Source organism: Oncorhynchus clarkii, chromosome 17, assembly GCF_045791955.1.
Source record: "Oncorhynchus clarkii lewisi isolate Uvic-CL-2024 chromosome 17, UVic_Ocla_1.0, whole genome shotgun sequence".
NCBI classification, from domain to species: Eukaryota; Metazoa; Chordata; class Actinopteri; order Salmoniformes; family Salmonidae; genus Oncorhynchus; species Oncorhynchus clarkii.
The window spans coordinates 53,670,451-53,695,559 of NC_092163.1; the positions used below are offsets into that span (position 1 = coordinate 53,670,451).

Consider the following 25,109-nt stretch of genomic DNA (forward strand, 5'->3'; position numbering starts at 1 on the left):
GAGGGAAGGTAGGATATTGAAAGTGGTGTACTGAACCCGAGATCGACAGGAGGTCAAATTCAGTATTAAAAGGTAGACAGAAAATAACTTTGTTCCAGTAGTTTACCGGGTTGTCTGCCAGGTTAATGCCCAGGATGAAGATGAGTTCGGAGATGAAGAGGGCGGTGGCGCCGTTGTTGATGATGCTGGTCTTGTTGCAGTGCATGGCCCGCAGGCAGAGGAGGAAGAGCGTGGTGAGGAAGAGGAAGCCCAGTGTCACGCTCACCGTGCTCCACGTCACCAGCTTCACTGGAAGGATCTCACCGTTCTGAGAAAGAAGAGAGGAAGAGGAGGGTGGAGGAAAAGTTTAGTTTAAGAAGAGCTTTGTTTGGTCATTATAGTGAACAAGACCCCTATAGGGTGTGGTCTGAGGTATATTGAAGTCGAGACTCATACAGCATATGGTGTAGTTCTGTCTAGTGTTGTGTAGTGGTGTGGCCTTGCTCACCTCTCTCCTGGAGATGTCCATGAGAACAGCGAAGCTGGTCATGTGGTAACACTGGCAGCTGATGTGAGTGTTGTTCCTGAACACCACCTCACAGCCTTTGGCTGACCAGCCTCCGTTCCCCGCTCTGACAAACAAAAACAACAGTCAAACAATGCGATGACAGATTATTGGGTTTCAACCTAATCCTTTATATAACTTTTTAAGTCTTTGTTTCTACAGCTCAAAGTTGAAATAGCTAGTGTGTGTGTGTGTGTGTGTGTGTGTGTGTGTGTGTGTGTGTGTGTGTGTGTGTGTGTGTAAAACTCACAGTATGGAGTGGTTCCAGAAGACACAGATGGGTTTGGAGCGCTCCTCGGTGGTGACCATGCGGAACTGCACAGTGATGGGTTTGTCCAGCATGTGCTGCAGCAGCTCCTCGTTGTCATGGACCGTGATGCTGACCACCGGGGAGTTGATGACTGGACGCTTAGGCACTCTGGTGGACATCACACAAAACCACTAATTAATTCTTCAACAGGAACCTTGTTGCTGCTCTTCCTCCTCCTCATTAATAATGTTCTCCAATTCTAAATTGGCCCCTAACCCCTACACCAGGGCTGCCCAACCCTCTTCCTGGAAATCTACCGTCCTGTGGGGTTTCAGTCCAACCCTCTTCCTGGAGATCTACAGTCCTGTGGGTTTTCAATCCAACCCTAATTTAACACACCTGATTCTACTAATTCGCTGCTCAACAAGACCTTAACTAGCTGAATCAGATAGCTAAATTAGGGTTGGACTGAAAACCTACAGGACATTAGATCTCCAGGAAGAAGGTTGGGCAGCCCTGCCCTGCACCCTCCATGCTCCACTGGTGGCCATCGGTATGGATCTGGACCCAAAAGGGGTAATTACGTATCGCGAGTACCGACTACTGTATTCTTTATGAACTTGGTCAGGCTTCGACCACTGGGATCATATAAACACACAAGACACGGAAAAATGTGTCTAATTGCAAGAAATTGGCTTAAAAACTGCAACATTTTCTCTCCGCTAACATGAGGGCTGTGAACAGTTTGGGGTTGGCATGGATTGCGAGGTGGGGGTTTGTTACTACGACAATAAAATATCAGTCTGGTCCTTTGTCACGTAGGCAATTTGTGTGACCAGACCTTATCAAATAGTACCTGCGTACCCCTGCCTTAGACCTTTGTGTAGATCTGAAAGGATCCGCAATATGGCAGAAATACCACCAGGGAAATGTAGCCCCATGAACATATTACTAGTATGTATCCAATAAAATCTATGTGAAGTATCTAGAGGTAGGAGGTAAGGGGTCAATATGGAATCAGGTCCCTGTCTCCCTCTGTCTCACCTCAGACTCCTCTTATCAGGGTCGTAGCTCGCAGGCAGCAACGAGGCCAGGCTGTGGAAGATGATCACGCTAGCGATGGCCTCCTGCTCAGGGTCGTCAGGACCTCGATGTCGCCTCTTCCTGCTGGACGTTTGGTTTCTCACAGAGGATTCTGGGAAGGTGTCCAGGTGGCGGTGGCCCTTGGTCTCCATGGGCGGCTTGAACACTGAATCGGGGAGGGTGACGGCAGTCTCCTGGTCCTGAGGCCTCAGCCCTCTCAGAGACTGGTAGCGAGGGAGCTTGGCTCCGGCAAAGTTCATCTTCTGGAGGCGATCTATTGAGATGACTGTGGAGAACACCCAACACAGATAGGGTAGGTTAGACAGCAGACAAACCACTAGAAAGAGGTAGATGGCTAGATGGTTCAGTTTGTGAATCCTACAACTTATGGAATAATATTCAACAAATATTCCAACTGATAAAAAGTCTACATCAAGGCTCTCCAACCCTGTTCCTGGAGAGCTACCCTCCTGTAAGTCTTCGCTCCAAACCCAGCTGTAACTAACCTGATTCAGCTTATCAACCAGCTCTCCAGGAACAGTGTTGGAGAGCCCTGGTCTACATAAAATTGTGTCTTTCTGTCCGACATAACGTCTATACCTAGTGTAAAGCAAAGTAGACCACACTCACCTATGTGTGGTGTGACAATGGTGAAGGGGCTGAGGTAAGTCTTCCTCATGTTTTGTGCCAGGGTGTTGGCGTACTCTTCATACTGGTGCAGTAGGGTCGCCGTGCCCCCCTCCGTCTGCTGGATCAGCTCCCAGTGTGGCCGTGTGCCTGGGGACAGGATGGCACTACCCACCTGCACCAGGTTCTGATGTGGGGAGGAGGGCAGGGGGTCAGAGAGAGACTGGCATAGGGTGGTGGAGGCAAATGTGTTGTGTTCAGTTACCTAAAGAGTTTATCCGAGATGCATGTTGCATTGTGTCATGTGCAGAGGAGGCTGGTGGGAGGAGCTACATGAGGACAGGCTCATTGTAATGGCTGGAATGGAATTAATGGAATGGATTCAAACATTTGGTTTCCATATGTTTGATGTGGTTGATAGCATTCCATTTTTCCATTCCAGCCATTACAATGAGCCTGTCCTCTTATAGCTCCTCCCACCAGCCTCCTCTGGTCATGTGGTGTTATGCTGTATTAACTGTGTTGCGCTGCCTTATGCTGCACTGCATGGTGGTGTGTTACACTCTGCAATATTGTGTTGTGTAGTGTTGTGTGTTGTCGTGTTACCTCAGTGAAGTGGACGTCCTGGGTGGCGGTCAGGCTGAAGCCCTGCTGGTGGCTCTCGTACTGCAGTAGGCTCTGGGTGAGGCGGTAGGCCACCTTCACATCACTGCCGTAGTACTCCACCGTGTGCAGCGTGGCGTTGGCCAACATGGCTGCCATCTGCTGGACCCGCCCAGAGTCCAGGAGAGACACGTTATGGGAAAGCTTTTCCGACTGGACCAGGGAGAGAGAGAACAGTCTTACAGCAGGGAGAGAGAGAACAGTCTTACAGCAGGGAGAGAGAGAACAGTCTTACAGCAGGGAGAGAGAGAACAGTCTTACAGCAGGGAGAGAGAGAACAGTCTTACAGCAGGGAGAGAGAGAACAGTCTTACAGCAGGGAGAGAGAGAACAGTCTTACAGCAGGGAGAGAGATAACAGTCTTACAGCAGGGAGAGAGAGAACAGTCTTACAGCAGGGAGAGAGAGAACAGTCTTACAGCAGGGAGAGAGAGAACAGTCTTAAAGCAGGGAGAGAGAGAACAGTCTTACAGCAGGGAGAGAGAGAACAGTCTTACAGCAGGGAGAGAGAGAACAGTCTTACAGCAGGGAGAGAGAGAACAGTCTTACAGCACCATTTTATATATTGTATTTAATAAGTTGTGTATATGCAGGGCTCCCTTGTAAAAGTGACCTTGGTCTCGATGGTAACTAAAATAAATGTAGAACAAAAAGACCTAACTCTGCTATATTACAGCAATAAAATCAGTTCATCATTCAACTTAATAGAATAAGTCATTGAAGTGAATGGATCCATATAAATGTGAGCTGATGAGGGGTAAATGAGTCTAGCTCTAGTGGAGCTGTATCAGGGGTAAATGAGTCTAGCTCTAGTGGAGCTGTATGAGGGGTAAATGAGTCTAGCTCTAGTGGAGCTGTATGAGGGGTAAATGAGTCTAGCTCTAGTGGAGCTGTATGAGGGGTACATGAGTCTAGCTCTAGTGGAGCTGTATGAGGGGTAAATTAGTCTAGCTTTAGTGGAGCTGTATGAGGGGTAAATGAGTCTAGCTCTAGTGGAGCTGTATCAGGGGTAAATGAGTCTAGCTCTAGTGGAGCTGTATGAGGGGTAAATGAGTCTAGCTCTAGTGGAGCTGTATGAGGGGTAAATGAGTCTAGCTCTTGTGGAGCTGTACACACCAGGGTCTTGAGTTTGGTGAAGGTGACAGAGGTACAGTTGAAGAGGTTGGGGGGCAGCCATCCCTTGTGTTCGTCACAGTGGCGAATAGCTGTGCCTGAGAAAGAAGGGGGACATCTTCATAAAAGGAGAGGAACATGCTGGAAAGACCCGAGGCAAGTTTAAGTGCATAGTATAGTATATTCCATTATAGTATGGTAATTAGCTAAACTGCTGAGATTCATCGTACCGATAGATCCCTTGGGACAGGGGACTGCTGCAGGGAGACCAAACTTAGTCCTGGGCCACCAGATCCCTGCCTCTATTGCCTGGGGACAACTGTCATAGATCACTGAGAGAGAAAGACAGGGAGAGAAAGCGAGAGGGAGGAAAAGTGAGAGGGAGGGCGAAAGGGGAGGGAGAACAGGAAAGCTGATCAAATTAATTGTCCAGGTGTAACTGTACACATGACATAGAATTTGCTTGGCACAAAAACACTTTTTAAAAGGCCATGTAATCACATTCATTTACTAAATCAGTGAACTAAATGAATCAGACTGGACTACAGAAACATTTCTGAAGCATGTGACATTTGGTAATTCTTTACTGTCATGTGACGCATGTTAATGCTGACCTTCGCAGCCGTTGGGCGACACCTCAGCGAAGGGGTTGTCACAATGGTCACACTGGCGCCCGATGACCCCTGGCTTACACTGGCACTGCCCGCTCTCCCTCTCACACGCCCGTGAGAACGAGCCCACTGGGTAACACTCACATAGCAGACACACCTCGCTGCCCTCTGGACGGTAGTGGTTATCCTGAGAGCAGGGAGAGAGGGATAGAGCGAGAGATAGAGGGGGAGGGAGAAGAAAAGGAAGGGAGGAAGTAAAAAAATAATACCAGCCCACAGTGCAGTTTCACCCATCGCCCCTATCCACTTAAACCATCCTGCCATTGAGACACAGTAGTCAGCTGGCTCACCTTGCAGCGGCACTCCCCGCTGGTCTTGTTGCAGTCGGCATCGAAGCCCTTATCTGTCTGACAGTCACAGGGACCACAGGTCTTATGTCCCCACCAACCCCTGGGACACGGCAGGTCAGTCCTGAGGGCCACACATAGTCAGAAACACAACAGATACACAGATACATTCTTATGGACCAACAAAAACATAGTGATATGATCTGTGTATAGCAAAGATTAAGATGTTTTACTAACTTCTTCTCGCAATACTGGCCAAAGTAGTTGCTGGGACAGTCACAGGTGTAGCCGCGGGAGGAGCTAACCTTCCTGGTGCAGGCTGATTGGTGCTCGCAGGGGTTTAGCGCACATACGTCTGTGCAGTTATCGCCATAGTAACCTGGCAGGTAAACAACACAATAAGAATTCATAAGTTATGTCTGGGAGGGATCAACGTAAGACTATATGGTCGTATAATATGGTTGTAAAATCTAATGATGAGGAAAATAATGCTGATGATGGTTGGCAGATTGACCGGTGAGGCAGGTGCAGGAGTGGCTGTCCCAGTCATCACTGCAGTAGCTGTTAGAGGGGCAGGTGTTAGAGACACAGGGGTCTGGTACGCTGCAGCCCTGCTCCATGTTCACCCTCCTGGCCTGAGACAAGCTGAGAGACACTGAGCTGGAAGAGGTCTCCCCCACACGCAGACCCTGAGGAACACACACACCAGGGAGAACGCACTCAGACACATGGACAGACATAGTATGTGTGTGTCGTCTGTGTTTGCGTGACAAGAGGTTAATGAACCTGCACACAGCCGCGGAAGCCATGCTGTATTTTCCCATCAGCCCCAGTGATGCCCCCGACACTCAGAGTCTTGACCTTCGCCCCCTTCAGTTTAGTATCCACTTCCATGCTGGCCTGGATTGGTAGATCAGATCACAAACAAATACAGTTTTTCTTTATTTTTACTATTGTCTACATTGTAGAATAATAGTGAAGACATCAAAACTATGAAATAACACATGAAAACTATGAAATAACAATCATGTAGTAACCAAAAAAAGCGTTAAACAAATAAAAACATTTTATATTTGAGATTCTTCAAAGTTGCCACCCTTTGCCTTGATGACAGCTTTGCACACTCTTGGCATTCTCTCAACCAGCTTCATGAGGTAGTCACCTGGAATGCATTTAAGTTAACAGGCGTGCCTTGTTAAAAGTTAATTTGTGGAATTTCTTTCCTTCTTAATGTGTTTGAGCCAATCAGTTGTGTTGTGACAAGGTAGGGTTGGTATACAGAAGATAGCCCTATTTGGTAAAATATCAAGTCCATATTATGGCAAGAACAGCTCAAATAAGCAAAGAGAAAAGACAGTCCATCATTACTTTAAGACATGAAGGTCCGTCAATCTGGAAAATATCATGAACTTTGAAAGTTACTACAAGTGCAGTCGCAAAAACCATCAAGCGCTACGATTAAACTGGCTATCATGAGGACCGCCACAGAAAAGGGAACCACTACTTCAAGGTCTCAGAGCGAGTGACATCACCGATCGAAACGCTATTAGCGCGCACCACGGCTAACTAGCTAGCCATTTCACATCGGTTACACAGCGGATAAGTTCATTAGAGTTACCAGCCTCAGAAATCAGCAATTAACTACACCTCAGATTGCAGCCCCAAATAAATGAGTTCAAGTAACAGACACATCTCAACATCAACTGTTCAGAGGAGACTGCGTGAATCAGGCCTGCATGGTCAAATTGCTGCAAAGAAACCACTAAAGGACACCAATATGAAGAAGAGACTTGCTTGGGCCAAGAAACACAAGCAATGGACATTAGACCAGTGGAAATCTGTCCTTTGGTCTGATGAGTCCAAATTTGAGATTTTTGGTCCAACAGCCGTGTCTTTGTGAGACAGAGTAGGTGAACGAATAATCTCTGCATGTGTGGTTCCAACCGTGAAGCATGGAGGAGGTGGTGTAATGGTGTGGGGGTGCTTTGCTGGTGACACTCAACGATTTATTTAGAATTCAAGAGCACACTTAACCAGCATGGCCACCACAGCATTCTGCAGCAATGCGCCATCCCATCTGGTTTGCACTTAGTGGGACTCATATGTTTTTCAACAGGACAATGACCCAAAACACTCCTCCATGCTGTGCAAGGGCTATTTGACCAAGAAGGAGAGTGATGAGTGCTACATCAGATGGCCTGGCCTCCACAATCACCCGACCTCAATCCAATTGAGATGGTTTGGGATGAATTGAACCGCAGAGTGAAGGAAAAGCAGCCAACAAGTGCTCAGAATATGTGGGAACTCCTTCAAGGCTATTGGAATAGCATTCCTCATGAAGCTGGTTGAGAGAATGTCAAGAGTGTACAAAGCTGTCAACAAGGCAAAGGGTGGCTACTTTTAAGAATCTAAAATCTAAAATATATTTTTTGGTTACTACATGATTCAACGTATTATTTCATAGTTTTGATGTCGTCACTATTATTCTACAATGAAGAAAATAATACAAATAAAGCAAAACTCTTGAATGAGTAGGTGTGTCCAAACTTTAGACTGGTATTGTACCTATTTAAATGTAATTAAAATTCCAAACCTACAGTCTGTCTTCTAACAGTGTCTCACCGTGTAGAGGCCATGGTCAAAGGAGAGCACAGCCTTGTGGCGGGGCTCGCCGCCCGGGATATCTTTCAGCTCCATCTGCACATGGTGCCAGTCTCCGTCATTCACTGTCACCTCCTCTACCTGGGACAGGGTGGAGTCCTCGCCCCTCTGCAGGCCCATCACCACACTGCCACCGCGCAGCTAGGGGAGGGAGAGAGAGAGGGGGTCGGGAGAGGATAGAGAGATATGTGGGAGAGGATGGAATGGCATGAGAGAGGTGGGGCAATGTGAAGAGAGGTGAGGGACGGCAGGAGAGAGAAAAAGACCTTTAGCATGCAAACATCACATGCTCACAGACAGAGAGCTTTTCTTCTCATCCATATCAGATCATCTATGGTAATACAGTAGCTAAGAAAATAGCCCTGTTTTTTAAATATTTTTTTTATTTAAATGTACCAACTTTAAAATAGTTGCTGGACTGTTATACAACTTCAAAAAAGGCACCTGTCTAGACAAACAACAGCTGCTATCTGAAAGGCCTGGGTAAAGGCAGCTCTCAGATCTCAGGATGAGGCGTTTGTTAGTTGGCAGGCTTCATCTCTCATCTCATCAAATATTTAAAGTCATGCTGCTGCCCAGACAGCCAACAGGTGGAGCTTTACATCAACTAACCCACAGTCACTCTGTGTGAGCTGCTGGAGTTACATGCCACAATGCACTAATCTATTCCACAATGCACTAATCTATTCCAACACCATACTGAGGGGGAAAACACATGCATAATCTGATACAAAATGAGTGAAAGGAATTCCTATCAAAACTATTGGCTGTTTGGCTCTGTCTTAGCTTCAGATAAGATGAAATCCTGTTTAATATGTATTATACTGTACGTAATGACATATGAAATGGCCTACAGTAAACACCTTTGCACCTGTGAGGTGTATTTGTAGTGCTGTTCCGTATTGTTGGGTAATGCTGTTGAAGGTGTGTGCATATGCCAGATTGAGGAGGGCTGTACAGTATACTGTGACATGGCAGACCAGGCCTCTGCTGGCGTGAGACACTATAGGGTAGTAATAATAATAAAAATAATTATAATGAATGGAAAATACATTTATATAGTGCTTTTCAAAGGACTTAAAAGATGCTTTACAGTTGTAGAAATGAAAAATAAGAAACAAATCTAAACAAAATAATTCCAGGCTAAACAGAAAGTAGACAAACAAAGTTGGGAGTAGGGCTTAAGGAAGGTGTGATGTGTGTGTGTGTGTGTGTGAGAGAGAGGAGGGTGTGTGGGTAGGACTGTGTATGGCGAGACTATTAGATGTGTTTTCTCTGTACCTGTAGGGTGAGGTTGTGGTGCTGTCCGGCGGTGAGGTGCAGCAGGGTGGCACTAGGCTGGCGTGTGCGGAACATAAGCTCCACGTGCCACGGCACAGTGACCACCGCCACCAGGTTAGTCCACTGCAAAAGGCTGTTACCCAGGAAACGCTGCGGGTTGGCCATCACTGCAACACAGGCAGGCAGATAGAGAGAGGGGGGTGAGGGAAGCAGATAGAGAGGGGGGGTGAGGGAGGCAGATGGAAAGGAGGGAAGCAGACAGAGAGAGGGGGGGGGGTGAGGGAGGCAGAGAGTGGGGGGTGAGGGAGGCAGATAGAGAGGGAGAGAGGAAAGTGAGGAGAGAGAGAGGGAAGGGGAGAACAAGAGAGAACGAGAAAGAGATAAATTGAGAGCGAGAATGAGGAAATGAGGAAAAGTAGGTGACATGTGACAGAGAGTCATTACCACTCTCACAGTAATATGTTCTGTGATCAAGTCTGAACAACCCAGCTCCAGTTACTGGTAGGGAGAGTATACACAATCTATGATTACCACAGAAAACAAAAATGAGGGAGTACAAAGCCAGCAGTGCTACACGTTACACCTAACCTTACGAAAAAAACAAATTAAGACGTCAATGGAATGATAAGCTTGGCACTCGCTGTATGGGCATAAAATAGTATGTGTGGCAATTTGAAACTAGATACCCCTGAATAAATACTGTTCACATACAGAGCCAAATACCGGAGAAGATTCAACATGCCCCCTACCCCTATTCACTAGTACTTGTGATGAGTGTTGGCTAGACAACGCTCAGGGGTGGGGTGTGTGTTCAGTTGTATGTGTCTGTGTATTTGACATGCAGTCTGTGCATTCTGAAGACAGCCATTCTGGCAGAGAGGCACTAGTGTCACTTTTAGCTGGGTGTTAGACATGTTTTTCTCTCTCATTACACAGTGGCAGAGATGCAAAACACGGCCGTCCATAATTAATGACACAAATCAAGCCTGTCATTGGCACTAGAGAGAGCGAGTGAGGGAGAAAGAGAAACAGAGGACCCAGGGGATAGTGGTTGTGGTGCAGTCTGGCACTGGTCTAAAGCTACAAAAAGATTGTAAACAGAATCTCATGAAAAGAGGTTGATACACTGAGTGTACAAAACATTAAGAACACCTTCCTAATATTGAGTTGCACCCCCACTTTTGCCCTCAGAACAGCGTCAATTTGACGGGGCATGTTCTCTACAAGGTGTTGAAAGCGTTCCACAGGGATGCTGGCCCTTGTTGACTCCAATGGTTCCCACCGTTATCAGCGTTTCACTTCTTTCTTTTCTTCGTTCCCAAAAAATTATATGTTTATTATTTTCCAATAAAAAATCAAATAAAAAAGACAGCAATACAAACAATGACATTCATTATACTGTTGAATGGGATGGCCAATTTAGAGGACAAAACAAAACTTAACTCCCACATACACAAAATAAAACTAAATCCTATTAGGTGGTACATGCATAAGAAGACAGTATATAGTCATTACAAGCAGGGTAGTTAAGCCAAAAATAAATATTGAGTGGAGTACAGCACAGAGTAGCAGCAGATCGTCAGACCATTTATCCAGTACCGGCTGCAATATTTTGTAAAACACTGGACTTCTATTGGAGGTATTGTATCGAATCTTTTCCATATGTATTACATTCCCTAAATCCCGTGACCACATTTCAAAAGGTAAGTACAGTCTCCAATTTCCAAGATTGCAATATGAGAGCGTTTCAGTTCTTGACACAAACCGGTGCGCTTGGCACCTACTACCATACCCCGTTCAAAAGGCACTTAAATCTTTTGTCTTGCCATTTCACCCTCTGAATGGCACATATACACAATCCATGTCTCAAATGGCTCAAGGCTTAAAAAAATCCTCGTTAAACCTGTCTCCACCCCCTTCATCTACAATGACTGAAGTGGATTTAACAGGTGACATCAATAAGGAATCATAGTTTACAGTTGGATTCTCCTGGTCAGTCTACGTCATGGAAAGAGCAGGTGTTTATAATGTTTTGTACACTCAGTGTGTTTGGTCTAAACAGGGCCCATATAAAAAGGAAGGCATGCTCATGGGATTGACAATGAAAGTATTTGTTCCCCCATACCCTTGTCCACCCAGAGTCAGTGGTGAACATCAGAAAGGAAGTGAGATGCTGGGGATTTTCTCCATGGTTACTAGCTGTTCTGCCCTCTCTAACCCCTAATGGCCGATCCTATTACATACTGGAAGTTTAACAGCAATATTTTGATAGTGACCTTTGTAGTGGCGTGGCATGGTAGAACATGAATGTTCATGCCATCGGAACCCACTATCTAGATTAAAGATCAGCAGCACGGTTCTAGACTACATTCTGTTTTCCTTTTTCCCTTCCGCTCTCCCTCTCTTCTTGAAATGAAGGAGTCACATGGGTTCATCTGCTTCAGTGAGAGAGGAACCCTTTCCCCATCCCCGTTCATTATCCATCCTCTCGGGCTCCCCTTAACTATGAGAAAGAAGTGGTCCTTTATCACTGGATTTTACTCTAAACTAAAACAGGGAGGCTTTTGTGTAATTCACCATTTATTGAGTAGTATCCCTTTTTCTCTTCCCTCTCGCAATCTCCCTCTTATGAGCCGTCCCAGCTCGTAAACCAGCAAGTCAAACAACTGCAGAGCACAGAGGAGCTGAGAAGAGAAATGGACACTAGTAATGCTCTAACAAACACAACTCTCTCAAACTGAGAAATAAAATACTTTACCTTAAACATGTCCAAGGTGTTATTCAAGAGAACAGGTTTAAACATATAGCTCTATTAAAATGTGACATGATCCCGCATGACAGATTCATACAAGCTTATGGGATATCACGTCGCATCCGTCATACTGTATACACATATGGGACCCTCACAAACCCTTGTGAAATGTCTGGCATTAAACAACAATGCTCCGTCTTAGTATTTATTAAGATCTCCAAATAGCTGCAGCTGAGGCGGCGGCTACTCTTCCTGGGTCCAAACAGGAATCAACATAACAAATAAAACACAGTGTTCCATAGGTAACCTTATGCTTATGAAACCATCATGTCAGCAAATAAATGATGACTGGCTTTATCTGTGCCAGGAAAGAGTCGATTCTAAAACGATGAGGAAATATTTCAACACTCTGCTGATTGAAGAGCCTACTTCAGTTATTTACAGCCCTGCCAATTCCCTCTATGCATCACCCTGAGCAATCTCCTCTGCGTGGTGTCTATGCAAATGTTTCCGCACTAGATTTACACTGTACACTCAAAAAGGCATGTTTCAAAATGATAAGAAAATACAATATAGCAGATGCTCTTTTAACACTGCAGCACTAAGAAGCAAATTAAATGGTCAGTGTCACTGTAACCACCTGGTTGTCGAGTTATGGTACAGTCCATCAACTACAAAGACACTAGTTAAGTGTAGGTCAGGCGAGCTGGGGGATGTTGTCTGTCTGATGGGTCACTTAGTAGTCTACTCCTAATGCACGCCTGTAAAGTCCTTGTACCTCTTTACTAAGAAGGGCCTATAATGGTAGGTCATGGGGCCAACAAAACCTGGTTAGCTTTGATCTCATGTTTTAACCATTTGAGGAAGCTTTCCAACCTCTGGCAACGCCGTTCTTCACTTACCCTTCTCGCAGTTCCGCCCTCCAAATCCTAGGGGGCAGTCACAGCTGAAGGAGCCCCACATGTTGACGCAGGTCCCTCCGTTCAAACATGGGTTGTTATTGCAGAAGTGCCTTTTAGCAGAGCATCCTGGGAAGTTAAAGACATCTGAGGAATAGTTCAAGCCAACCTCATTATGCTAAGAGGTAATAAATTATTCATGCTTCAGGTAAAACTTAAGGTACATTCACTTCCCCAACTCAGCTCATAGTGCTCAACTAAGACAGCAGGGAAGGGTGGATGCTATAAAACAGGCACAGAATGGTTCAGTCAAATGGCAATGTGCAAGATTACTAACCTGGTAGAGTGCCGTTGTTAGCGATGAAGCTAGCCATGTCGACGTGGCGGTTGTCAATCCTCAGGTCCTTCATGCAGCCCACAAACTGGCGGTTCTGGATGGGGAAGTCCTCAGGAAGTTTGGGCACGCCCCCTAGGAGGAGAGGACCAGTCAGATCCAGAGATCTACAGCAGAAAGATAGGACAGAGTCAGGCACATTTAGAATCTGTCACTCAGCTCTGCTTCTATACCACAACACATTATAAACACTGAGCTCTGCTTCTATACCACACCATATCATTATAAACACTGAGCTCTGCTTCTATACCACAACATATCATTATAAACACTGAGCTCTGCTTCTATACCACAACATATCATTATAAACACTGAGCTCTGCTTCTATACCACACCATATCATTATAAACACTGAGCTCTGCTTCTATACCACACCATATAATTATAAACACTGAGCTCTGCTTCTATACCACACCATATCATTATAAACACTGAGCTCTGCTTCTATACCACAAAATATCATTAAAAACACTGAGCTCTGCTTCTATACCACAACATATCAATAAAAACACTGAGCTCTGCTTCTATACCACAACATATCATTAACACTTAGCTCTGCTTCTACGATCTTGGCTTCTATACCAAAACACATCAACACACTGGAACAGCGTTTATTAAATATTTATCAGCTTGTTTTTTTCCAGGGAGGAAAACAGATACACCTCACTGAACTAAAATATGTTTACAAGCTGGACGTGACAGACTTAATTAAAAAATATATCATCTGTACCATAATGAGAGCCCTGTTTTGCTCAGCCAATTGGGATTTCTCTTTTGCTCTTGGCGTCACAACAATAGTACACTAGATCAAGAGTAAGTTCAGCTTGTGGCAAAATTTTAAAACTGAATTCATGGTTTCAAAAGGCTTTTACTCAACTCTACTATAATTGCAACTGTTGGTAAATAACAGTGCATAGTGAAATACTAGTAAGACCCTCCCATTCCCTTACTTTTTGGATCCTGATTGGCTGCCCTGGGCAGAGCAGGTGTAGTTCCCAATTACATGACCAAATCGCAGTGCCACTGAGGTGTCACAGTTGTCCACGGTTACTACGACGACCTTCTGGTCAGAGGGACCCTGGGGCATGCTGGCCTGGTTTAGGATTGGCTGTGAGGAGAGAAGAGAAGTTGTTGAGTTTGGCTCCAGTGTTATGGTGAGAGCATCTACAGCAGATGGGTGGGGGGAGCGGGAAGTCACCTGACATACTACTGTAAATAGCAGCACATGGTGATAGGAGTTTCTAAATAGTACAGCATTTATACGTTATGCTATTCCTTCCTAAATGGGCGATACTGTATGCGTTTGGGAAGAACGTGGACATACATACAGTATGTAGTGTTTGGTTATGGATGGCTAGATAGATTGAGAGGGACAGGAAAGCACACATTAGGATATAATGAGCCTTCTGGGACTGTTCAGAGGATTCTTTGAAAATAAAAATCGCAGGTGTATCTCAAGGACTACTTGATGCTAAAAATATGCTGAGACTCTAGGTTTCTTCTTCAAGTTACAAAAGGCAGGTAAATGTGTGGAAGTTTATTTTTGTCTCAGAATATCCAATTTATTGTTTGTATGTGTCACTGTCAAGCATTTTTGGTTGCTCAGCACATAAATAGATTGCTTGTCTGTCTGAAAGTAGTGTGAAGTTGTGCCACACATCTCAGTATATCAGTGTGATCATAACCAATCCTGTCTAACAAGGTGTCAAAAACTCAGTAATCACACTGATTTTTCAAATGCAAAATACTAAGCGTAAAAACTAGCATTAAAAATCAAAAACACTCACCATCTACTTTGTCATTGAAACGTTCACCCTAGAGAAGGATTTTCTCAAGTCAAGAGCTTCAAGAAGCTTTAACAACCCTAATGAAAAGTTTGAATAAATTCTGAAAAGAAAAGTCAGCTTTTATATTCAAGCCCGACAGTATTCTGGAACATCACCCCAATTTATCTCAATGTTTTCAGTGCTTCAATAATTTAAAGCCAAACACCCACAGTTTAAGTCAGAGCCTGACACATAACCAACAGCACACACACGGCGGAAAAGCCCTGCTCAACAGCACACGCACGGCGGAAAAGCCCTGCTCAACAGCACAGTGACGGTCTTCTTCAGCACAAAGGATCTCTTTCATTGTGTGAGGAATCAATGGAGGAAGAAACAAGACAAGGAGGGGCGGAGGGGTAGAATAACGATCCCGTCAATAAAGGTCACAACCTCTTTTCAAACACAAGCGTTTCCCGAGGTCACACAGAGCTCATATAGACCGTCAGCCCGGTTAGAGCTTGTGTCAGCAGTGGCTAGCAACACTGTAATGAGAGGGGTAACCACCACTGACCACCATCCCACTGTTGACTGACCAGGCCTGGGCACTGAGCTATGGACAGAGCATATAGGAATAGTCTCCATGTGCAGTGCGGTCTTGTGCTGAGCGATGTCGATTATTTTTAGTTTTTTTAAACAGCTAATTGACCAACATCGGTTCAATTATTTGAATTCCATTACTTTCCTTTTTTTTCTGTGAGCTCAAGCTCAGTCCTTTAGAGAGAAATCAGATCAAGCCCGAACTGTGCGATGTAGATTGGAGTTGTAGATTCCAACAGGCCAATATTCTACATAGTTTAGTGCAGAAAACATTGTAATTAACTACAATGACCATAACCTATTGCGCCGCCAACTTGTCCGGTCTGTGTGGAGCTGACACAGAGGGAAAGAAGAGATGGAAGAATGCGCGATCAAGATGGTCGATCTCGACTTTGGCGATGTCATTTACAAAATAGCCTCCAACACCCTACTCAACAAATTGGATGCAGTTTATCACAGTGCCATCCGTTTTGTCACCAAAGCCCCATATACTACCTACCACTGCGACCTGTACGCGCTCGTTGGCTGGCCCTCGCTTCATACTCGTCGCCAAACCCACTGGCTCCAGGACATCTACAAGACCCTGCTAGGTAAAGTCCCGCCTTATCTCTGCTCGCTGGTCACCATAGCTGCACCCACCCGTAGCACGCGTTCTAGCAGGTATATCTCACTTGTCACCCCCAAAGCCAATTCCTCCTTTGGCCACCTCTCCTTCCAGTTCTCTGCTGCCAATGACTGGAACGAACTACAAAAATCTCTGAAACTGGAAACACTTATCTCCCTCACTAGCTTTAAGCACCAGCTGTCAGAGCAGCTCACAGATCACTGCACCTGTACATAGCCCATCTATAAATAGCCCAAACAACTACCTCTTCCCCTACTGTATTTATTTATTTTGCTCCTTTGTACCCCAGTATTTCTACTTTGCACACTCATCTACTGTCAAATCTACCATTCCAGTGTTTAATTGCTATATTGTATTTACTTTGCCACCATGGCCTATTTATTGACTTTACCTCCCTTATCTCACCTCACTTGCTCACATTGTATATAGACTTATTTTTCTACTGTATTATTGACTGTATGTTTGTTTTACTCCATGTGTAACTCTGTGTTGTTGTATGTGTCGAACTGCTTTGCTTTATCTTTGCCAGGTCGCAATTGTGAATGAGAACTTGTTCTCAACTTGCCTACCTTGTTAAATAAATGTGAAATTAAAACAAATTAAAGAATTGACTATGAATATTTTACGCAATGTGAATAAAAGATAATCAATGATAAGCAGTAATGGACAGTCACTACCATCATGGGACTTTTAATTGTTTTATTCTGTGTTGTTACAGTATTCAACCCACATTTAAATTTTAAAGAAAATAACCTAAACCAAAATTGAACCGACCTCAAAAAGCTCTAATCGCTCAGTAGCGTGGGCTACTGAGCGAATAGTGTTGCTCTCTCCTGGGTGGTCTGATTGTTGAGAGCTGCGGAATACATGTAATTTGGGGGGGGGGGGGGGGGGTTGTGATAAAACATTTAAAAAATGGTATCTTCTTAACAAAAATATAATTAGCTAATTTTATTCATAGCATAAGATTATCATAAATTACAATTATGATTGGTCTACATATTCCTGCAGAGCCATAATAACTGTATGAGCCCTTTAATCAAATTGGGCTAAGAATACAGACCAGACAAATGGAGTATAGGTGGACCTTACACACACTGCTGGCATAACACATCTAGACAGCTGTAATATTGTAGGTCATGACAGAGCCCCATCCCTTTTCCAAGGAGCACTGCAGACAGAGGCACTGCCACATCTCCCTCACATGGTTCTCATTCCAACCCTGTATCCTATCCAGTGAGTAGATTAGATTATATCTGTGCTTGCAGCATGCTATTAATACAGCTGTCCCATTGAGGGGCTGTCTGTGAGGAGCTGAATACTAGAGGAGCTCATTGTGGATCTTGTGATCACACTTGGCTGCCTCTGAGAGGATGGAGACTTAATTACATTGTTCCACTGCACTGATCAAATATTAGCCCTACTCTTTAAACACCTCATCTGTCTCCCATTAGGCATTGTTATCGTATCTAATAACTGGCAAATAGGATTACTTGCTTTGCTGATTTGAGTCTGAAATATGTGCAGATGGATTTCATTATTCACAACACACCGGCTACTAGAACGGTAGAAAGAACCTCTAAACCTGTTGACCAAAATGTCTTAGTCCTTTAGTTGACCCCTTGTGAGGCAATGGGAAACTAATTTGTTGGGACAAACAAACCTGCAGTGTGAGATGATCTGTTAGAATGGTCACAAACCAAATCACCCGACACGCTCTTTTCCACGGTTCCCCTCAGTTGAGAAAGGTCCGGAACAGACTGGTCCAAATTCTCTGGTTCGTTCACTGACCTACGCATTGGGCCATCGCTCCCAGCAGCAATCATCAGTCATGGCTGTTGACTCTGCTATAATGACTCTCTGCTAATGTCTGTCAGCCGCTCAGTCTGCTACACAAAGCCCCGGCCTGTCAGAGCTGATTGGAGAGCATACTTACTCAGGACTACATAAAACCACTGTTCCCCTCATTACAGCGGGGTGACAGGGAAACATGGGAATATGAGTTCATTGTTATCCACGATGACAGGGATGGACAGGAGGAGCATGGGAGCAAACAACAGTAATATTAGGTCTGACTGGAAACACCATAGCAACCAGAGAGGTTAGCCCTGAAGTGCAGTGTCCCGCTCAAAGCCCAAGTCAAAACCTCTCTCGCCTTTCTTTTCCTCCTTTTGCTCCTCTCCCACCCTGTTTTTCTCTCCTTGCTGGTGAACAGAGAGCAGGGCACCTTCCCCGGGGCCGCATCATTCACTGCCTATGGTCCCTTTGGAGGCCGAGCCCAGCACAAAAGCAGTGGTCATTGCCATTCTCCACACTCCCCCTCTCCCCTGAAAGGCACATTTCAATCTAAAATGCCCCCACCTCATCCCACCCACCCCCCTGTGGACAGGGACAGGCCGGGGTGAGCCGGTCGGCGTGAGATACCTCAGAGGGGAGGAGCCATCATTCTACCTCTATGACTCGCTGGATCTGGACCAATGAGACAATGCTGCAGCAGCGGCGGCGGCGGGGGGGGGGGGGGGGGGGGGGTGTTAGTTAGGGGTTAGTTCAACCAAAACTCTGGGCAGTTATCTAGGAAAATGTCCCTTCCATTGGTCTGCGCTTCTGCTTAACATTATGCTTGTTCTATTATTGAGTTCATGTTTGTATGTGCTAAAGATGAGTAGGAAACTAGCTGGTAAAATATGATAGAAAAGAAAACAGGTCATAAAAGGCGTTAGTGTGTGCAGTGGGCACTCAAGAGGAAGCACTTCTGTAGGTCACTGGAGACTGTTACTGTCTGTTTAATCCAAAAACTACTAGGTCACAATAAAACAAGCAATGGAGACTTTCATTGGACTTGTTGGTTTGTAACAAAGTGATTAATGAAAGAATAATGTCCCCGCTTTGATGGGAACCAAAGACTTTTCCTCCAATGGCCCACGAGATGTTGTGTTCCCTCACATTCTGCTGGCTGAATCTGACATGGCCCTGTTATTATAGACCATGAATAGAATATCCACACTAGGAGGGGGTTGCCTGGCAACAGCTTTATAATGCAAAGTGACTTTCTGAATAGACCAAAATGTAACATCCTGTGTGTTGGTCTGGGGGCGGGGGGGGGGGGGGGGGGGGGGGGGGGGGGGGGGGCTGAAAAGGATGGGGATAAGGGACAAGGGGTAGTGGGTTAGAGTTCCATACATTCTTCACTGATTGATATGGAAATAAAAAAAGTTGAAGCCGTCGTCAAGGAAAAATATCTTGTTTGTATGAGTTCTATTTTCTCCAACATATACTCTGAGCATAGCTGTGAAAACATTCCTCCCACCCTTTTCTAGTGTCTCTCTCGCTCTTTATCCATCTGTCTCATCCCCCTCCATCTCTCTAGCTCTCTCTCATTCCTCCTATGTCTGTCTGGCACACTGCACATTCCACTGTCCCATCAACGGTTCTCTGGAATGACACAGCAGCAGTTCTGACAGGATGCAGCAAAGTGAAAACATCCACAGAGGACCGTGGGTATTCTTCTCCCAGTGTGGTCCAGCTAGAATCCTGACTCTCATCACTCTATAGACTAGCGCCGTCAGACACTTGATGAAGTACAGCTGATCTAGTATAAATGGATGTCAACAGGACACGAAGTACAGTGTAAAAATCTATATCCAGATCTACAAACACTACACAACATCCATAAATCAATTATACAAGTCAATTGCAGGCCAAACATGTTAAGAAAATATGTCTTGTATGTCTCATATTTCAAGTCTGTGGTAAAAGACAAACATAATTCAGTTTAGGCATGTACTGTACTGATGTTGGAAATGACCTGCTCTTCGTCCTCCTGCTCAGTGCTTCAGAGTGAGGTCTGATAAAGCCAAGTCTATAATGGGCCTTTTTAGTAGCCTAGTCTGACTCAAGTTACTGTATATGGGGCGGCAGGGTAGCCTAGTGGTTAGAGCGTTGGACTAGTAACCAGAAGGTTGCAAGTTCAAATCTCTGAGCTGACAAGGTACAAATCTGTCGTTCTGCCCCTGAACAGGCAGTTGTTCCTTGGCACTGTTCCTAGGCCGTCATTGAAAATAAGAATTTGTTCTTAACTGACTTGCCTAGTTAAATAAAGGTAAAATAAAATTTCCCAGACCCAGCAAATCTGTGTTTTGTCTAGTGTTGAACCAGTTTATACTTTATAGACTGGTTCTCGCCCAGGTTTTCCCCGACGTACCTTGTTGTAGTAGTGAACTTGCACCACATGCCACTGGCCATCACTGACACCTCCAAGGATGTAGGGCGACACAGTCGTCTTGGTCTCACCTAAAAAAAAGAACAAGTCAGCAAAGGTTATTCACACATCATTGGATCAGGGCTCGTGCCAACACTTGGCACCATCACATGTGAATATATTAACAACCAAGATTTGGGATTAATTGGCTGACGTGCACTAACAGAAGCCCCTCCTACCAGCAGAGAAGGTGAGCTGGATCTGCTCGTTAATGATTTCCACAGCGATGAAATCGTGTTTCTCGTTGAAGCGGCCATTGTAGAGTAACAAACCATTTGGCTCCTTTGTGGCAAATCTGGAAGACAGAAAAAAACAGGGCTCAGAGTGTACATTCACAGCCAAAGACTAAGAGAGTAAACAACAGTCTTTTCACTGAGGAAGGGTCTTTGTGGGGGGGGGGGGGTTCAACCACATTGAACATTCAGTGCTGAAAAACATGTCTAAATGGTTCTGTATCAATATCATGTCTAGAACCCCATCCAGTACCCTCGCCACAAGACAGACAGACGTACAATATACTGACTGACATGCCCTATTATAGCAGAGGATACAGATTATGAACACACCAGGAAACATTTTTCCTTTCCCATTAGGTTACTAGGAGGGCATATTGATGCACTGTCCCTAGTGATTCCCCATTGAGGAGCAGAGAGGACAAAATGTAATAACGCTGCAATTTTCCACATATCACTCAGCACCCAACAGGGTTAACCACCACGACCACTGTTCTCTGACAGAGATGGAGAAAAGCGCTACAAAATAACGTAATATCTGCAGTGTTGGTGTGGAGCATGACACAGTCCATAAACTCAGACAGCATGCCGTGGACAGTGACTAAACCACAGAAATAGAATGTCCATAGAGCTGGAGGTCATTGTGTTGTTGTCTTTTACTGTAACGTTAATGGACAGTTAGACACATTTAACCAATCCAGTGCACCTCTGGCACCCATCCAGAGGCCACGCCAAGTGACGCCACTAACGCTCTCGTCCAACCCGGGATTCAAGGAACGACGTGTTCCAACCGCAGAAAGACAACAGGGCATAGAAAAAAGACGGCACCAGCTCTATTAAAAAATCTAATCAAAAATCTAATCAAATTTGATTAGTCACATGCGCCAAATACAACCTTACAGTGAAATGCTTACTTACGAGCGCCTAACCAACAGTGCCGTTTCAAAAGATAAGGATAAGAATAAGAGATAACTGTAACAAGTGATTAAAGCAGCAGTAAAAATAACAATGTATACAGGGGGGTGCCGGTACAGAGTCAATGTGCGGGGGCACCGGTTAGTTGAGGTAGTATGTAGGTAGAGTTAATTAAAGTGACTATGCACAGATGACAACAGAGAGTGGCAGTGGTGTGGAGAGCGGGGGCAATGCAAATAGTCTGGGTAGCCAACTCATTGGGTCACCGAGTTCTGAGGTGTCTTAATTTGATTCACCACAAAGGTAAAAAGCTCATGTGTGACACCGTGTTACCTTACATAATGATATTGCCGGCAGTCCAGGCCAAATGTAGAAGTTGCCAGAAAATTATAGAACCAGAAAATCATTTCCCCTCATTCATGTCCCAGGGGACCAAACAGTGGATGTGCTCCGTTTTACATTTGGAACATTCTGAACATCTGTGGGAGAACTGAGATCCCTGTCGTCTGTGTTACTGGTGTGACTCGTTGGCGCTTGTAGTCCGCATCTGCCTGTTCAGATGGAGACTGTGTCAGACGGATGAAGCCTACTTTCTTAATATAAATGAGGGAGAGATTCCAGAGATCTAAATACAGTCTCTCAGGACGCTTTCAGAGCACATTGGTAAATGTTGTGAGGCTATGTGTGTGTGTGTGCCAGTGTGTGAGCGTGCATGCATTATCCCAGAGTGTAGCCATGGGGCACAGCAATGCTGACCTGCTTACTGAGGAGAATGATAATCATGACCTCAGACAAGAGGGAAGAGGAGAAAAACAAAACGCACCAACTGATTACAATAGCACTGAATATCTCAAACATGTTCACCCATGACTGCATGGCCACGCACGACTGCAAAACCGTAATTAAGTTTGCTGACGACACAACGGTGGTAGGCCTGATCACAGACGACGATGAGGAAGCCTATAGGGAGGAAGTCAGAAACCAGGCAGTGTGGCGCCAGGACAACAACCTTTCTCTCAACATCAGCCAGACAAAGGAGATGATCGTGGATTACAGTAAACAGAGGGACGAGCACGCTCCCATCCATTGTGACGGGGCTGTAGTGGACCGGGTCGGGAGCTTCAAGATCCTCAGTCTCCACATCACTACGGAATTAACAAGGTCCACACACACCAACACAGTCGTGAAGAAGGCACGAAAAGATTTGGCAAAGATACAGCTGCACCATTGAGAGCATCTTGAGTGGCTGCATTACTACTTGGTATGATAACTGCTTGACATCCGAACGCAAGGCGCTACAGAGGGTAATGTGTACGGCATAATGTGTACGACTTATCTCTACTACTGCACCGCAAGCAGTACCGATGAACCAAGTCTGGAACCAACAGGACCCTAAACAGCTTCTACACCCAAGCCATAAGACTGCTAAGTAGTTAACCAAATAGCTACTTGGAACGCTTTCCACTAGATGTTGGAACATTGCTGCGGGTACTTGCTTCCATTCAGCCACAAGAGCATTAGTGAGGTCGGGCACTGATGTTGGGCGATTAGTCCTGGCTCTAAGTCGGCATTCTAATTCATACCAAAGATGTTTGATGGGGTTGTGGTCAGGGCTCTGTGCAGACCAGTCAAGTTCATCCACACCGATCTCGACAAACCTTTTCTGTATGGACTTTGCTTTGTGCACGTGGGCATTGTCAAGCTGAAACAGGAAAGAGCCTTCCCTAAACTGTTGCCACAAAGTTGGAAGGACAGAATCGTTGAGAATGTCAGTGTATGCTGTAACGTTAAGATTTCCCTTCACTGGAACTAAAAGGGCCTAGCCCAAAGCATGAAAAACAGCCCCAGACCATTATTCCTCCACCACCAAACGATAGTTGGCACTATGCATTCGGGCAGGTATCATTATTCTGGCATCTGCCAAACCCAGATTTGTCCGTCGGACTTCCAGATGGTGAAGCGTGATTCTTCACTCCAGAGAATGCGTTTCCACTGCTCCAGAGTCCAATGGCGACGAGCTTTACACCACTCCAGTCGACGCTTGGCATTGCACATGGTTATCTTAGGCTTGTGTGCAGCTGCTCGGCCATGGAAACCCATTTCATGAAGCTCTCGACGAACAGTTCTTGTGCTGACGTTGCTTCCAGAGACCGTTTGAAACTCGGGAGTGAGTGTTGCAATCTAGGACATTAGATTTTTATGCGCTATGCGCTTCAGCACGCAGCGGTCCCGTTCTGTGAGCTTGTGTGGCCTACCACTTCATGGCTGAGCCGTTGTTGCTCCTAGACATTTCCACTTTAAAATAACAGCACTTACAGTTGACCGCGGCAGCTCTAGCAGGGCAGAAATTTGACAAACTGACTTGTTGGAAAGGTGGCATCCTATCGGACGGTGCCACGTTGAAAGTCAATGAGCTCTTCAGTAAGTTCATTCTACTGACAATGTTTTTCTATGGAGGTTGCATGGCTGTGGCTCAAATAGCCGAATCCACTAATTTGAAGGGGTTTCCACATACTTGTATGTATTTACCTCAATTACCTCGTACCCCTGCACATTGACTCGGTACTGGTAACCCATCTATATAGCTAAGTTATCATTACTCATTGTGTATTTATTCCTTGTGTTATTATCTTTCTATAATTTTTCTATTTGCTGTGTTGGGAAGGGCCCCGTAAGTAAGCATTTCACTGTTAGTCTACACCTGTTGTTTAAGAAGCATATGACAAATACAGTTGGATTTGGTTTGAAACAGAAAATCTTGTGTTGTTTATTATGGTTAGCATCTAGAAATATTATTTTTTTTCCTCTATGGCTTGGCCTTCTTGTCATCAATGAATAGGTTTCCAAGGCTTGTGCACACAGCTTCCAGACCCCCCCCCCCCCCCCGGACTGAGTGAAATCAACCATAACTGACTCCTCTGGCAACATTAGACTGCCATTAGCAAAGTTAACAACCAGTCTACACATATTGACATGTGGAAGGGCCAAGGGCCATGGTATAATGGCAAGTTGATGTGACTGTATTAGACATGTGCATTGAGGAAGTCTATAGATGGCCAAAACCTGACATGAATACTAACCATGTGAGAGGTATTATTAAAATATGTGACACAAATGTTCCTACTAAGGCTGTTTCTGGTAACAGACACACTTCCAACTCACAATTTCCTCTTCCTGCTAACTCTCGCTCTACTGTAGTGCAGTCTATAGGCTCCACCTCACTGAGGTTCCCCATGAGAAAAGCTCTTTACCACAGTTACCTGATCAAGCCAGGTTCAGGTAACAGAGCGCCCTGATAGACAGCCTGCTGGGTGTTAGCTGTTATATCCACAGCTTTACACACCACCTACTTCACAGCTCTGGGAGCAATCTGGGAACCACAGGCCAAGGCTTTTAAGAAAGAGATCCAAAAGACTGCCATCTGAGCTACATTTAAACAAAGGCCACCACTTCCATAAAACTCACAAAGGCATATCATTATCACCACTACTC

The 25,109-nt window shown here is 45.1% G+C and overlaps 1 protein-coding gene across 1 annotated transcript in view; it reads right to left on the reverse strand.

Moving 5' to 3' along the window:
* Nucleotides 1-25,109, reverse strand: part of LOC139371115 (cadherin, EGF LAG seven-pass G-type receptor 2) — an 82,909-nt gene that overhangs the window by 9,547 nt on the left and 48,253 nt on the right. The window contains exons 4-23 of the mRNA XM_071111193.1: nucleotides 20,649-20,764; nucleotides 20,413-20,501; nucleotides 14,174-14,331; nucleotides 13,167-13,330; nucleotides 12,833-12,958; nucleotides 9,179-9,345; nucleotides 7,859-8,038; nucleotides 6,023-6,136; nucleotides 5,751-5,925; nucleotides 5,474-5,615; nucleotides 5,240-5,360; nucleotides 4,893-5,076; nucleotides 4,509-4,610; nucleotides 4,282-4,376; nucleotides 3,111-3,320; nucleotides 2,508-2,691; nucleotides 1,839-2,163; nucleotides 795-962; nucleotides 488-611; nucleotides 107-307 (exon numbers count right to left, since the gene is read on the reverse strand). Coding sequence (XP_070967294.1) covers nucleotides 107-307; nucleotides 488-611; nucleotides 795-962; nucleotides 1,839-2,163; nucleotides 2,508-2,691; nucleotides 3,111-3,320; nucleotides 4,282-4,376; nucleotides 4,509-4,610; nucleotides 4,893-5,076; nucleotides 5,240-5,360; nucleotides 5,474-5,615; nucleotides 5,751-5,925; nucleotides 6,023-6,136; nucleotides 7,859-8,038; nucleotides 9,179-9,345; nucleotides 12,833-12,958; nucleotides 13,167-13,330; nucleotides 14,174-14,331; nucleotides 20,413-20,501; nucleotides 20,649-20,764 — 3,145 coding nt within the window. The remainder of the gene's footprint in view (nucleotides 1-106; nucleotides 308-487; nucleotides 612-794; nucleotides 963-1,838; nucleotides 2,164-2,507; nucleotides 2,692-3,110; nucleotides 3,321-4,281; nucleotides 4,377-4,508; nucleotides 4,611-4,892; nucleotides 5,077-5,239; nucleotides 5,361-5,473; nucleotides 5,616-5,750; nucleotides 5,926-6,022; nucleotides 6,137-7,858; nucleotides 8,039-9,178; nucleotides 9,346-12,832; nucleotides 12,959-13,166; nucleotides 13,331-14,173; nucleotides 14,332-20,412; nucleotides 20,502-20,648; nucleotides 20,765-25,109) is intronic.